Below are 14661 nucleotides of genomic sequence, written 5' to 3'. Positions count from 1 at the left end.
AGAGCAAAAAAAAGTTAAAAGAAACAAAGGATTGGAAAGATTACAAGAGGATAGAAAAGCCAGGCCCAGAACCATAGCAATGAATGAAAAACAAGATGGCCGCGCCCATTGAGGACCGCGTGGGTAAGCGATATTTCCCCCGCGAGCACGCAAAAACACACGCAAACTCGTAATAGCGCGCCGCACACAACGCGAGATTGCCAATAGCGCCCGGAAACGGAAATACGCAACGCGCACAAGATCTATCCTGCTCCTTGGTAGACAGGTGGTCATGGAGAGGTTTGCTCCCCTCTTCCACCCTATCATCACCAAGTGTGACCTTAATGCCACCTCCTTTCAGATGGGATGCTCCAAGTTCACGGGCATGGAGGAACTCACAGTTACCTTCAACAGAACTGAGACCCCCCCACTCCAAGGGAACCCGAAGGGAACCATAGCCTCGGGATAGTAGCTCTGATGGTTGTCAGCAGAAACAACTTGGTGGAATGTGTTTTGGTCTACCTGCTCTGAAGACACTAGATGACACCTGATGGTAGTCATACTGGCTCCTGTGTCTCTCAGAGCCTCTACTCTCTACCCACTGATGGATTCCCATTGACTGTACTTTCTCGTGTTGTCAGGCATATAGGTTTTCTGTACCATCTCTCCATCACCCAGGGTCACTAGGATTAACTGTACACTCTCCCCAGCACTATCTGGGGCCATCTCCTCCCCAAGAGCTACACTAGCTAACCCAAGTGACTACCCACCAATGGGGGACTCTGTCAACTTGGGACACTTGGCATCCAATTTGTAATGCTCTTGCTGCTGGTACTCATGTCACTTCTCCTGAACCTTCCCTGCAGGCATACTGGCAGGGTACCATTTCTTCTTTTCAGCAGGGGGCTGGGAACCTGAACCTACAGAACTAGCTTGGGGCCCTTAATATAACTCCTTTCTCTTTTTGCCCCTCCCTCCTCCTGCTGTTGGGGCGCCTGACCAACCTTGTGGTGATCCTCTCAGATACCTTCTAGTACATCCTGGTGCTGACCCAGCCGTACCCCTCCTTAGCAAAACTCTCTGTAGCCAGTGAGCTTGCTATCAAAAAGGTGTTGGCACAGATCTGGAAAACAAAGACTGAACATATGCTCTATTGCAAAAGAATTATACAGCCCCAGGTAATATTTTACCTCACTGCCCTTCACCCAACCATCCAGTGCCTTGCAAAAGGAATCCACACGATAAACGTGATCTTGTGGGAAATCTTCTGACTATCCATCAATTTCAGCCTATATTTCTCTGGGGTCAGACCAAACGTTAAAATTAGGGGCTACCTCATTGGGGGCTAAATCATCCTGTAACTCTCTTCTAGGCCAGTAGAGTGTCCTCCTCTCACTAGGGATATGTATGCAAAGACTAGCCCCCCAATCTGCCTCAGGGACCTGGTGCATTTGGAGTGCAAATTCCTAGGCCTGAAATCATCTCTCTCTGTGGAATTCCACCACAAAATCAGACCCTAGATCCTTGGGTATATGGTCCCTTCTGTCTGAGGGCACAGAAGCATTGCTGTCAACAACCACTGCTGGAATTCACCTGTCTGGCCTTGATGTCAAGCTCTCTCAAGCTCAACTCCTGAACCAACATCATCGATTTTCCTCTATGGCCAATTTTTGCTCAGCCAAGGTCTGTTTCTGTTCCTCCAAGGCCTTCATCTTCTCCAATTTGAGCTTAGCCAGCTCCAATTTGAAATTCCTCTCCTCCATCTTGTCTGCCAGCTCCTCTGGAGACAGACCTTTGAAGGACACGCTGCTCCCTGGTCTAGGGGAACCAGTGCTCTTTGCAACGTATCAGCCCCCTGGCCCACTGGTACTCCCATATTCTCCACTAAATTTTCGTCCTACTCCTCATCATCCGCTATCTCCATATCATCGCCCTCCTTAGGGATCTGAAGTACTGCATCCCTAGATTCTATCAAGGTCCTCAGCACCTTTTGAATCTCCACCTTCTTAGTGAGGTCTTGTGTAGAAACATCAAAATCCTTGCAAAAATCATTGTGTTGCTATACTGTGTACTTCTCTAACTACAACAACTCAAATCTCCAATCAGAGACATGATTTAGAATAGAAAGCAAAATTGCCAAATAGAGCGGATTGTACAATTAGAAATGCCAATTGAAGAGAGTAGGAAAAAAATGAAAATGGGGATCAGAGACAATTGATTTGAATTAGTCTAGATACAGATAACAGTGTACACCAAATTACTGTAAGGTACTGCACAAACAATATTCATATACTCACCTCTGATCAAAAGTGTTAGAAAGTGAGATTTCTGGTTGGAAAAGTATACAAAGAAAAAGCAAAGGAAATGATGGACGGAGCGTTGACAATACAAGCACTCACCCCCAGTCAACTGATCTGGGTTTAATCCATCACCGTTCTTTAGCCCACTCTGCCACCCCAGTTCAGACATGCCCATATGCAAATCAGTCTGACCCGTGCCTGACGGGAACAGTCCAGCCCGCACTGCCAAGCCATGCCTTCCCTGGACCAGGTACAAGCTACCGTGGACCGGTTTCTGGCATTTCAGCCATCTTCAGCCCGGCTTGCTTGAATCCAGTGGCAAAGTGAGCAAGGGACTCACGTCTGAGCATACCCTGCCAACTTATGACGAACAAAGAAAAACCAAAGGAAATGATGGACGGAGCGTTGACAATACAAGCACTCACCCCCAGTCAACTGATCTGGGTTTAATCCATCACCGTTCTTTAGCCCACTCTGCCACCCCAGTTCAGACATGGCCATATGCAAATCAGTCTGACCCTGTGCCTGATGGAAACAGTCCAGCCCCAACTGCCCAGCCATGCCTTCCCTGGACCGGAAACAAGCTACCGAGGACCGGTTTCTGGCATTTCAGCCGTCTTCAGCCCGGCTTGCTTGAATCCAGTGGCAAAGAGAGCAAGGGACTCACGTCTGAGCATACCCTGCCAACTTATGGCGAACAAAGAAAAACAAAAGGAAATGATGGACGGAGCGTTGACAATACAAGCACTCACCCCCAGTCAACTGATCTGGGTTTAATCCATCACCGTTCTTTATTCCACTCTGCCACCCCAGTTCAGACATGGCCATATGCAAATCAATCTGACCCTGTGCCTGATGGGAACAGTCCAGTCCGAACTGCCAAGCCATGCCTTCCCTGGACCAGAAACAAGCTACCAAGGACCGGTTTCTGGCATTTCAGCCGTCTTCAGCCCGGCTTGCTTGAATCCAGTGGCAAAGTGAGCAAGGGACTCACGTCTGAGCATACCCTGCCAACTTATGACGAACAAAGAAAAACCAAAGGAAATGATGGACGGAGCGTTGACAATACAAGCACTCACCCCCAGTCAACTGATCTGGGTTTAATCCATCACCGTTCTTTAGCCCACTCTGCCACCCCAGTTCAGATATGGCCATATGCAAATCAGTCTGACCCTGTGCCTGATGGGAACAGTCCAGCCCGAACCGCCAACCCATGCCTTCCCTGGACCGGAAACAAGCTACCGAGGACTGGTTTCTGGCATTTCAGCCGTCTTCAGCCCGGCTGGCTTGCATCCAGTGGCAAAGTGAGCAAGGGACTCACGTCTGAGCATACCCTGCCAACTTATGGCGAACAAAGAAAAACCAAAGGAAATGATGGACGGAGCGTTGACAATACAAGCACTCACCCCCAGTCAACTGATCTGGGTTTAATCCATCACCGTTCTTTAGCCCACTACGCCGCCCCAGTTCAGACATGGCCATATGCAAATCAGTCTGACCCTGTGCCTGATGGGAACAGTCCAGCCCGAACTGCCAAGCCATGCCTTCCCTGGACCGGAAACAAGCTACCGAGGACCGGTTTCTGGCATTTCAGCCGTCTTCAGCCCGGCTTGCTTGAATCCAGTGGCAAAGTGAGCAAGGGACTCACGTCTGAGCATACCCTGCCAACTTATGGCGAACAAAGAAAAACCAAAGGAAATGATGGACGGAGCATTGACAATACAAGCACTCACCCCCAGTCAACTGATCTGGGTTTAATCCATCACCGTTCTTTAGCCCACTCTGCCACCCCAGTTCAGACATGGCCATATGCAAATCAGTCTGACCCCGTGCCTGACGGGAACAGTCCAGCACGAACTGCCAAGCCATGCCTTCCCTGGACCGGATACAAGCTACCGAGGACCGGTTTCTGGCATTTCAGCCGTCTTCAGCCCGGCTTGCTTGAATCCAGTGGCAAAGTGAGCAAGGGACTCACGTCTGAGCATACCCTGCCAACTTATGGCGAACAAAAAAAAACAAAGGAAATGATGGACGGAGCGTTGACAATACAAGCACTCACCCCCAGTCAACTGATCTGGGTTTAATCCATCACCGTTCTTTAGCCCACTCTGCCACCCCAGTTCAGACATGGCCATATGCAAATCAGTTTGACCCTGTGCCTGATGGGAACAGTCCAGCCCGAACTGCCAAGCCATGCCTTCGCTGGACCGGAAACAAGCTACCGAGGACTGGTTTCTGGCATTTCAGCCGTCTTCAGCCCGGCTGGCTTGAATCCAGTGGCAAAGTGAGCAAGGGACTCACGTCTGAGCATACCCTGCCAACTTATGGCGAACAAAGAAAAACCAAAGGAAATGATGGACGGAGCGTTGACAATACAAGCACTCACCCCCAGTCAACTGATCTGGGTTTAATCCATCACCGTTCTTTAGCCCACTCTGCCACCCCAGTTCATACATGGCCATATGCAAATCGGTAATTATCCTTTACAACGCATCTTTTACCACGCAGTGCTGTTACAACGCAGGTTTTACTACGCATACCATTACAACGCATTACACTGGGGGGCGCTCTAGGATAGGGAATAAGTTTAATTTACTGTCCAACACCTTCCCTAGTGTCCACTGGGACTGGAGTTGGAATAGTAAATTAAACTATTCACTATCCAGCACCCCCAAGTGTAATGCGTTGTAATGGTATACGTAGTAAAACCTGCGTTGTAACAGCATGCGTGTTAAAAGCATGCGTTGTAATGTCATACATTCATGCAAATCAGTCTGACCCTGTGCCTGATGGGAACAGTCCAGCCCGAACTGCCAAGCCATGCCTTCCCTGGACCGGAAACAAGCTACCGAGGACCGGTTTCTGGCATTTCAGCCGTCTTCAGCCCGGCTTGCTTGAATCCAGTGGCAAAGTGAGCAAGGGACTCACGTCTGAGCATACCCTGCCAACTTATGGCGAACAAAGAAAAACCAAAGGAAATGATGGACGGAGCGTTGACAATACAAGCACTCACCACCAGTCAACTGATCTGGGTTTAATCCATCACCGTTCTTTAGCCCACTCTGCCACCCCAGTTCAGACATGGCCATATGCAAATCAGTCTGACCCTGTGCCTGATGGGAACAGTCCAGCCCGAACTGGCAAGCCATGCCTTCCCTGGACCGGAAACAAGCTACCGAGGACCGGTTTCTGGCATTTCAGCCGTCTTCAGCCTGGCTTGCTTGAATCCAGTGGCAAAGAGAGCAAGGGACTCACGTCTGAGCATACCCTGCCAACTTATGGCGAACAAAGAAAAACCAAAGGAAATGATGGACGGAGCGTTGACAATGCAAGCACTCACCCCCAGTCAACTGATCTGGGTTTAATCCATCACCGTTCTTTAGCCCACTCTGCCACCCCAGTTCAGACATGGCCATATGCAAATCAGTCTGACCCTGTGCCTGATGGAAACAATCCAGCCCCAACTGCCCAGCCATGCCTTCCCTGGACCGGAAACAAGCTACCGAGGACCGGTTTCTGGCATTTCAGCCGTCTTCAGTCCGGCTTGCTTGAATCCAGTGGCAAAGAGAGCAAGGGACTCACGTCTGAGCATACCCTGCCAACTTATGACGAACAAAGAAAAACCAAAGGAAATGATGGACGGAGCGTTGACAATACAAGCACTCACCCCCAGTCAACTGATCTGGGTTTAATCCATCACCGTTCTTTAGCCCACTCTGCCACCCCAGTTCAGACATGGCCATATGCAAATCAGTCTGACCCTGTGCCTGATGGGAACAGTCCAGCCCGAACTGCCAACCCATGCCTTCCCTGGACCGGAAACAAGCTACCGAGGACCGGTTTCTGGCATTTCAGCCGTCTTCAGCCCGGCTGGCTTGCATCCAGTGGCAAAGTGAGCAAGGGACTCACGTCTGAGCATACCCTGCCAACTTATGGCGAACAAAGAAAAACCAAAGGAAATGATGGACGGAGCGTTTACAATACAAGCACTCACCCCCAGTCAACTGATCTGGGTTTAATCCATCACCGTTCTTTAGCCCACTCTGCCACCCCAGTTCAGACATGGCCATATGCAAATCAGTCTGACCCCGTGCCTGACGGGAACAGTCCAGCACGAACTGCCAAGCCATGCCTTCCCTGGACCGGATACAAGCTACCGAGGACCGGTTTCTGGCATTTCAGCCGTCTTCAGCCCGGCTTGCTTGAATCCAGTGGCAAAGTGAGCAAGGGACTCACGTCTGAGCATACCCTGCCAACTTATGGCGAACAAAAAAAAACAAAGGAAATGATGGACAGAGCGTTGACAATACAAGCACTCACTCCCAGTCAACTGATCTGGGTTTAATCCATCACCGTTCTTTAGCCCACTCTGCCACCCCAGTTCAGACATGGCCATATGCAAATCAGTCTGACCCTGTGCCTGATGGGAACAGTCCAGCCCGAACTGCCAAGCCATGCCTTCGCTGGACCGGAAACAAGCTACCGAGGACTGGTTTCTGGCATTTCAGCCGTCTTCAGCCTGGCTTGCTTGAATCCAGTGGCAAAGTGAGCAAGGGACTCACGTCTGAGCATACCCTGCCAACTTATGGCGAACAAAGAAAAAACAAAGGAAATGATGGACGGAGCGTTGACAATGCAAGCACTCACCCCCAGTCAACTGATCTGGGTTTAATCCATCACCGTTCTTTAGCCCACTCTGCCACCCCAGTTCATACATGGCCATATGCAAATCAGTCTGACCCTGTGCCTGATGGGAACAGTCCAGCCCGAACTGCCAAGCCATGGCCTGTCTAAGTAGGAGCCAGAATTACAGTCAGGGTAAGTGAAATACATAACCTAAATTAACCTGTGGGAGCTTGGAACAGCACAGTTAGGCTTACTTAAGAGGGAATGTGTAGAGTATTTGTGCAAATTTTAATTACATTAACAGAGTGAAAACAACACCAAAGACTCCATACCCGTTTAGAAAAATAGAGAATATTTATTTAAGTAAAACACGACCAAGACAACAACAATCTAATAAGTACAAGTCAACAAATGAATTTCTAAAGAAAAACAGTGCTTCGAAGTCACTAGCGGTAAAAATGTTACATGAGGTCACGAGGGACTGATGCAAATCCAAAGTTCAGGCCGACCACGATGGAAGGCAGGCCAGCTACAGAACCCAGGCAGGGTATGCTAAAAAAGTACCTTGGGCAAAGAAAGAGTTGAAGGCTTCAACGCGTCAGTTTTGATCAACTGAGGCTGGTCCATGCATCTGAGTTGGTGCATGCCATACAGTGCACGGATATGCTGGTGGTGTTGTCACGGTGGTGGTAAGCTTTTAAGGCTCCCCTATGAGCTAAACATTCCCACTGCCACAACACCACTGCACCCCCAACCCTGGATTACTCTTATAATCTGGCAAGCGGTAAAGCCGACGGCTCGGTGGCCTTCCAGGGACCACCAAAGCAGCACTCCTGCTGGAAGATCACCAATTGAAATGAGGCCCTAAGTTTGTCTTCATTTTGGTGGTAGAAAGGGCTTTAGTAAATCATAGTGGTTGACCACCTCTGTGAAATGGAAGTAAGCTAGTGATATAATTCTTTTGATTTTGAAATTAAATTGGCTATGAGATTGTTGTATTGCTTTTGGAAAGACTGCCGTGAACTGCGGACACCGCCAGCCAGTCGCAGACCCCAGCAATGGAGGTCAATGGAAAGCAGCAGTCATAGGGTGGTACAGAGAAGTTCACTGCCATCAGAATTATGAGTGGGCTTTCTGACGAACCGACCGTGACGGTGGGATTGCCTTCTTTGAGTGGGCAGAATAGAAGATTTTGGGGTACATACTCACCCATTTTCTGTTCTTCCCATCAGACTCCAACGTTGATCCCTTTTTCCAGGTCCCCTGTGCACAGTACCATCTTTACTCTAATTAAAACAACCCTGTTGGGGGAGGCAAGGAGGCCCCCACTGCAGCCGCCACCGCCAGGAGTCATTCCTTGCAGACTACAGCGCCGCCGCCCAGGGACTACATCTCCCGGCAGCCTCAGCGGCGGCGCTGCATTGACAGGTCACCAGAGCGCCAGGAGGCGCTTCAAAGCTGCGCTCTGCTCGGCGGAGCGGGGGGACATAACCAGGCTCACTTACCTGAGGAAGGGGGGAGGCGAGGAGGCCCCCACTGCAGCCGCCACCGCCAGGAGTCATTCCTTGCAGACTACAGCGCCGCCGCCCCGGGACTACATCTCCCGGCAGCCTCAGCGGCGGCGCTGCATTGACAGGTCACCAGAGCGCCAGGAGGCGCTTCAAAGCTGCGCTCTGCTCGGCGGAGCGGGGGGACATAACCAGGCTCACTTACCTGAGGAAGGGGGGAGGCGAGGAGGCCCCCACTGCAGCCGCCACCGCCAGGAGTCATTCCTTGCAGACTACAGCGCCGCCGCCCCGGGACTACATCTCCCGGCAGCCTCAGCGGCGGCGCTGCATTGACAGGTCACCAGAGCGCCAGGAGGTGCTTCAAAGCTGCGCTCTGCTCCGCTTCGCGGGACGCCGGGCGAAGCCCGGGCAAAGGGCGGGCCCTCTACGGCCCTCATCGGACTTAGGAGGACGGGGACGGGCCACCCCCTTTGTCAGTTTAGAGGTAATTTTCCGACTTGTACTTTCTTCAACTATGCTTCAGCCCAAAACAGGGGATATGTCCGATAAAATCCCGTATGATATATTTGCACATTCTCCTTCCAGTTTTTCATGGCTGGAGGACTTAAATAGCCTGTGTAAGGTTAAGTACGTTCCAGCAGTACTTTCCCCCACGTTAAAATGCCGCCGCTTATCACCACGTCTAAGGGAGTTGAAATCCTTTCCTGATACTCAACAAATACCTCCCAGGGCTACACCTGCCAAAAGGAAGTTCGATGGGGACAAAGTCAATGGGAGTCTTCCTAAAACACCCAAACTTGATAAACCTTCTTTAAGTCCTATACCATCTTTAATTAATTCGTACTTTATTTCGCCACCTGTTGCTAACCTGGACGACTCACCACCATCCTCCCATCAGGCTTTTCTGACTATGATCGAGCACCTGATCACATCTTTAATACACCCCTTGATGGACAAAATCACTACGTTGGGGGAGAAGCTGACGGGGTTGGAGAACTCTGTTGAATGTCTCCTGAAATCCTCAACCCATGTTGCAACAACCCAATGCCCGCCGACAACTGCTCCTTCAAACCCATCTAATCTGATCACACCTTATGAAGCGGTGCCTATTCAATTGCCAACTCCAACCTCCTTGTTGCCTATTAATCCCAAAGCCCCCCCGAAATTGTCAACAGCACGTCAGATTCCATTTAAACATGTGCGTACCACCCATATTCATCTACCTCCAGAAGCTGCCCCTTTTGTAATTGTTCTCTCTGGAGTTCCTGAACTAGCGAAAGGTAAAGCTGAGAGACAACATGAACTTATGAACAAGGTCAAGTTCTGGCTGTCCAAAAACAGACCCTTGCCCTACCATCTTGATGGCCGAATAATAAGTGTCCGGAGGGTGGGCTGGCTTTGACCCCTTAAAAAAGACATCTTGGGCGATTTGATCTTGATACGATTTAGGAGCAGACACATTGTGCCATACATGCAGACATGGCTATCTCAAAATGGCGATGGACTTATTTCTACCTGGAATCTACATGATTTTTATCCTAATATGTCCTACATGCTTTCCCCTAGTCCCCGGGGCATTGACAACAATCCAGTGGGCAAAGGACCCCATTTAAGTAATGGCAGTAGTTTTTCAGTGGCTTTTAATTGTCCCAAACCGTCGTATAACAGTTTTATGCATTGTAAATACTAGATCTGTTAGAACACTGTTACCTACAACGTTGCCTAAAGGTTTGTGTAAAGCATGCTTAATCTTTTTAACTGTGCAATTTAAAGCCATATTCCGCACAAGCACTTTCCTAGAAGTTATTTTTAATGTTCATAGAAGTATGGGATGCCCTTGATTTATTTGTACTCCTTATGATTATTGACCTCCTTTGCATTTTAGATAATGGAAATATGTGACTTTGTAATTGTACTAATATGCACTTTATACACATCTATTGCATCTAGTGTACCTGCAATTTTAAATATGTTGAATTGTATTTTAAAAACTGTGCTTTTATGGATTTTTTTGAAATCCGAATAAAGATTTTGACTGACTGACTGAAACAACCCTGTTGGCACCGAAATCCAGGTAAGGTTATTTTGTACCATATACCCATTGACTGGACTGGCCACATAGGGGCCAGACTCCAGTAGGTAGGTGGTATTTTTACACATACATATGTGTATGTTTGACACATGTGCAGTTAATAGAGACAAACATGCGTCGTTTGGCATGGAAAGCCACCAGGAGGAACACCACCGGCCCATCGGAAAGCTCATAATACAGTGGGAGGGAGACTGCAGGAGCAGTGGTCTTTTTTGGGCTGCTGCAGTCAAGCAGTTGGATCATCCAACTCATAATCAGGCCCTTAGTGTCGATTTTTGGAGGTGTCACCAGATTAAAGTGATAGAACAGCCTTGTAGGCCTGTGTGGTGCTATATTTTTTTAATTGTTTGTTTGGGAGTAAAGCATACATGAAATGGATATTGGTGTTTTGATATTCACCATATATGGTGCATACAGGAGTAAATGGTTTGGGACACATTTTGAAGGTCCCATCCATCATCCAGGTTTGGTATTGGGTACGTTTCATGAAATTGTTAGCTGCACAGAAAATTAGGATTTGTTTTTCGTGATTAAGTTTGTCATGTAAAAGGAAGGATTCATCATTATGTTTTATTTATAAATGGTCGGTGTTGTATGTTGTCCTATGTTCTAGGAGCAGGTTGGGTATTGCTGGTGGCTTTTTTAGTGCATACAATTACGCTTTTAAAATGAGGATAGGTGGCAGTTGACCTGTTACATATATGGGGACTTTGGGCACTATGGGGCATAATATCAAGAGCTGTATCGCCGCGTTATGGGCACTTTTTGCCGCTGAAGCGGCGATATTTTCATTGCCCTATTAGCAAGCTGTTGCTAACAGCTGTTAGCGACAGTTTACTGGCAATAGCGCCCTATTTTTTGCCACTTGGCATGTCAGCGATATTTATCGCTAATGACATGCAAAGTAGGCGTTCCTCACTAAAAGTAAAGTTAGAACCGGGGCACAAGAAAAGAGAAAAACAAAGGCGCAAAACAAGAACAGGGGGCAGGGTAGAAACACCCTGACCCCCAGGGCCAAAAAAAGCATTAAAAAAAAAAGAAATCACGAGGTGCATGCTGGATCCGTGGATCCAGCCGCGAAATAAAAAAAACGAAGCGTTGCCTCCCGCGCTTTGTTTAATTTAAGCCCCGGGTGGGCCAGGTCCCGGGGGCAGTTAAAAAATATGTGGGGGAGCCCAATCCCCCCACACTGCCCCAGGGACCGCCACCCCAGGGGCTTTTCAAAAATATTTGCGGGAAGCTCAAGGCCCCCCCGCAGCCCCAGGGACTGCCACCCCAGGGGCGTCTTTTTTAATCTGTGGGGGGGCCTCTAAGGTCCCCCCAAGCCCCAGGGACCGCCAATCCCGGGGCTTTCATTAATTAATTAACAGGGGCACATTGCCCCCTGCTGCCCCGGGGACCGCCACCCCCGGGGATTTAAAAAAAATTACATTTCCTGTGTGGGGGGCTTGTTAAAAAATATGTGGAGGAGCCCAATCCCCCCACACGCCCCAGGGAAAGCCACCTCCCCGGGGCACTAATATTCTAATTTGGGGGTCTGTTACAGACCCCCAAGCCCCGGGGACCACCACCCCCCGGGGCTGTGCATTGCTTGTGAGGGGGGTCGCGGGTCAGTTATGGCCCTGGAGAGCGCCACCCCCCAGGGCTGACTCCTGCAGTGTCCCAGGGTGCCTGCCCCTGGGACACTGCTGTTTGCAATGACAGGGCGGGATCCTCGCTCGAGTCCCAGCGCCCTGTCATTGCAAACTGCTTTGCTTCGTTGAAGCGAGAGCAGGGAAACCTGCTCTCGCTTCAATGAAGCAAAGCAGATTGCTAACATGCAGCTCTCCTTGTGGAAAAGCAATGCCAGCTCCCGCAGGGCGTTGGGAGCTGGCGGGTCCGTGGGGGTATGTCCATTGTTTTGAAACTGTTAATTTCTATTTTTGAGTTTGTGTATCAAAGTTTATATTTGGGTGAGAGAAGGTCTGTCACTCTATCACAAGGATGATGTCATCAGTGATGTCATCTGTGATGTCATTTGAGATGTCATCAGTGATGTCACTGACCATGTCATGAGTGATGTAATATGTGACGTCTTCAGCAGTGCATTGCGGGCGCGCAAGTTAATAGTTAGCTGAACTAACTATAACGGGGGAATTTCAATGGTTTTGTACAAGTGAAATGTCCAACTAACTATAACGCCCCTGAAATCTATTATCTATTATTATATTTAATAATTATTGTTTTTGTGTTTTTAATTATGTATGTTTTCGATTTATGTTTGGGGGGTATGTTTAATTTTTGGGTATTGTGATATATTTGTATTTAATTATAGATAATTATTATACGTTTTAGGTTAATTTGAAGTTATTGTTTTATGTAAAAATGTGTTTTGGAGCATATTTGTAAAGGATTTCTTAGTTATGTTGGTGGTAATTTACTGGAACCTTGAAGAAAGCCTTAGAGAGAGAAATAGTTTGTGTTAGACTTATTACAAAAAACTAAACTGAATTAAAATTGAATTGTAGTCATTGAAATTAAAAGAAAGCAGGCAGACCCCTTATTTGACTGAGGATCCAAAGCTATTCAGTGGATATGAGTGAGAAATTAGAAAAAAGGATTTGAAAACAAAAAGACTGTCTTCAGGAAAAGGGTTGGCTCTGAAAAGAGCCTTTGTGTTTATGGGGAGTAGGTGATAACTACACAGAGAACAGAATGCAGACTTTAATGTTCTTGAAGAACATTCTGTAGCCTGTTGTTGCGAGCCACTCACCTGAAAACCAGGCTGTTCCGGTGGGGCAATGTTATTCCACGAATCCCAGTGAAAACTAACAGGGCGGCAATGAAAAACACTGCTCCCCCGAGAGCTCCCAAGAGGAAGGGTGGGTGGGATGAGAAAGAGAAATGGCAGCTTCTTCAAGGATGTGGAGCCTTTGCGTCAGATCTGGTCGGGTCAGGTCAGGGTAGCGTCTTGTCTCTGGGTTCTGGATCACGGGGCTCTGAGTATATGTAGGGTGATGCTTATTCTGTAAGGAGAAGTGTGCAGTTAATACTTCGTAACTGAGAACAATTTGAGTAGTATTAATATTAGCTTTCATACGCCAGAAACATAGCCAGAATGCCTGTCAAAGAACAGCTACATAGATCCATTGGTTAAGGTGGCAAACAACAGGAGATCTATAGTGGTTATCAAAACGTTACCAAGATCAAAATTGACCACAATCCAAATCTTAAACATATAAATCCTGATCTCAGTTTTGAGTCACACCATACCGTAACATGTCTTTTAGAATTCACAATTCCTGTATAAGTTCCATGGTTGACTTTGTAGGGATGGTGCTATTACAAGAAATATGGCTTTCCAAAGTTCAAATGTACAGAGAGTGAAGGTAGTGTCTTTTGCAGATTACAGAAGCAACCAATGGGCAGATTTATGAAGGCCTTGCGCCGCCGGTGCGTCATTTTTAACATGGGTAAAAGTGACGCACCGGCGGCGCAAGGCCTTCATAAATCTGCCCCCAAGTACCTAAATAGTCTCAATGTACACTTTCCTAATGGTGCTGCTATTAGAGGAAATACGTCTTTCTACTGGTCAAATGCACCTAGATTGAAGGAGGTAATGTCTCTTTGTAAATAACATAACCTATCAAGTGCCTTAAAACACAATACTTCCAGTCTCATGTGCTAATACAAAAAAAGGATTTGTTTTACCTGTTTCTGTTCTGCAGTATACTGTATGAGTATGCGATGGAACAGAGAGTGACTTTTAAAATGTTTTTGTCTCTTTTCTGTTGCTTTTCCATTACAGGAACTACGGGATCTTGTAATCTGGCAGAAGAGAGCCGGAAAACAACCAACTCTTGAGACTGCTGGAGCCCTGGATGGAAGGCAAATGCTGGAGAAGAAGACCGGAGCTGAAGGGTGAAGAGTTGTCAATGGAGAGATGCCAATGCTGGAATCAGGATTCAGGTAAGAGGCTGCTGCTCTGATGCAGTGTAACAAAATCAAGCACTAATTTTCTAACAGCACCTTTTTAAATAACCAAGGAAGGATACTGAAAAGCATGTGCACGTGTCCTGTGGTTCCACATTCTAAAGTTATTAACATAATGGCACATGTTCAGAATATTACTGGAGCAGATAGGATTAAGGTGTGCCCAGGAAACAGTTATGCAAAT

At 47.9% G+C, this 14661-nt stretch overlaps 1 protein-coding gene across 2 annotated transcripts in view; it reads left to right on the top strand.

The window, feature by feature from the left end:
- The window catches only part of LOC144755038 (uncharacterized), a 446749-nt gene extending 432315 nt beyond the window's left edge, over window positions 1-14434 (top strand). For both annotated transcript variants that reach the window (XM_078643488.1, XM_078643489.1), the window contains one exon: window positions 14293-14434. In XM_078643488.1, coding sequence (XP_078499614.1) covers window positions 14293-14409 — 117 coding nt within the window. In that variant the 3' untranslated portion in view covers window positions 14410-14434. The remainder of the gene's footprint in view (window positions 1-14292) is intronic.
- The last annotated feature ends 227 nt before the right edge of the window (window positions 14435-14661 follow it).

Source organism: Lissotriton helveticus, chromosome 5_1 (genome assembly GCF_964261635.1).
Source record: "Lissotriton helveticus chromosome 5_1, aLisHel1.1, whole genome shotgun sequence".
In the NCBI taxonomy this organism is placed as follows: Eukaryota; Metazoa; Chordata; class Amphibia; order Caudata; family Salamandridae; genus Lissotriton; species Lissotriton helveticus.
Note: the sequence above shows the minus strand (reverse complement) of the source record. Positions and strands in the feature narration are given on the sequence as shown.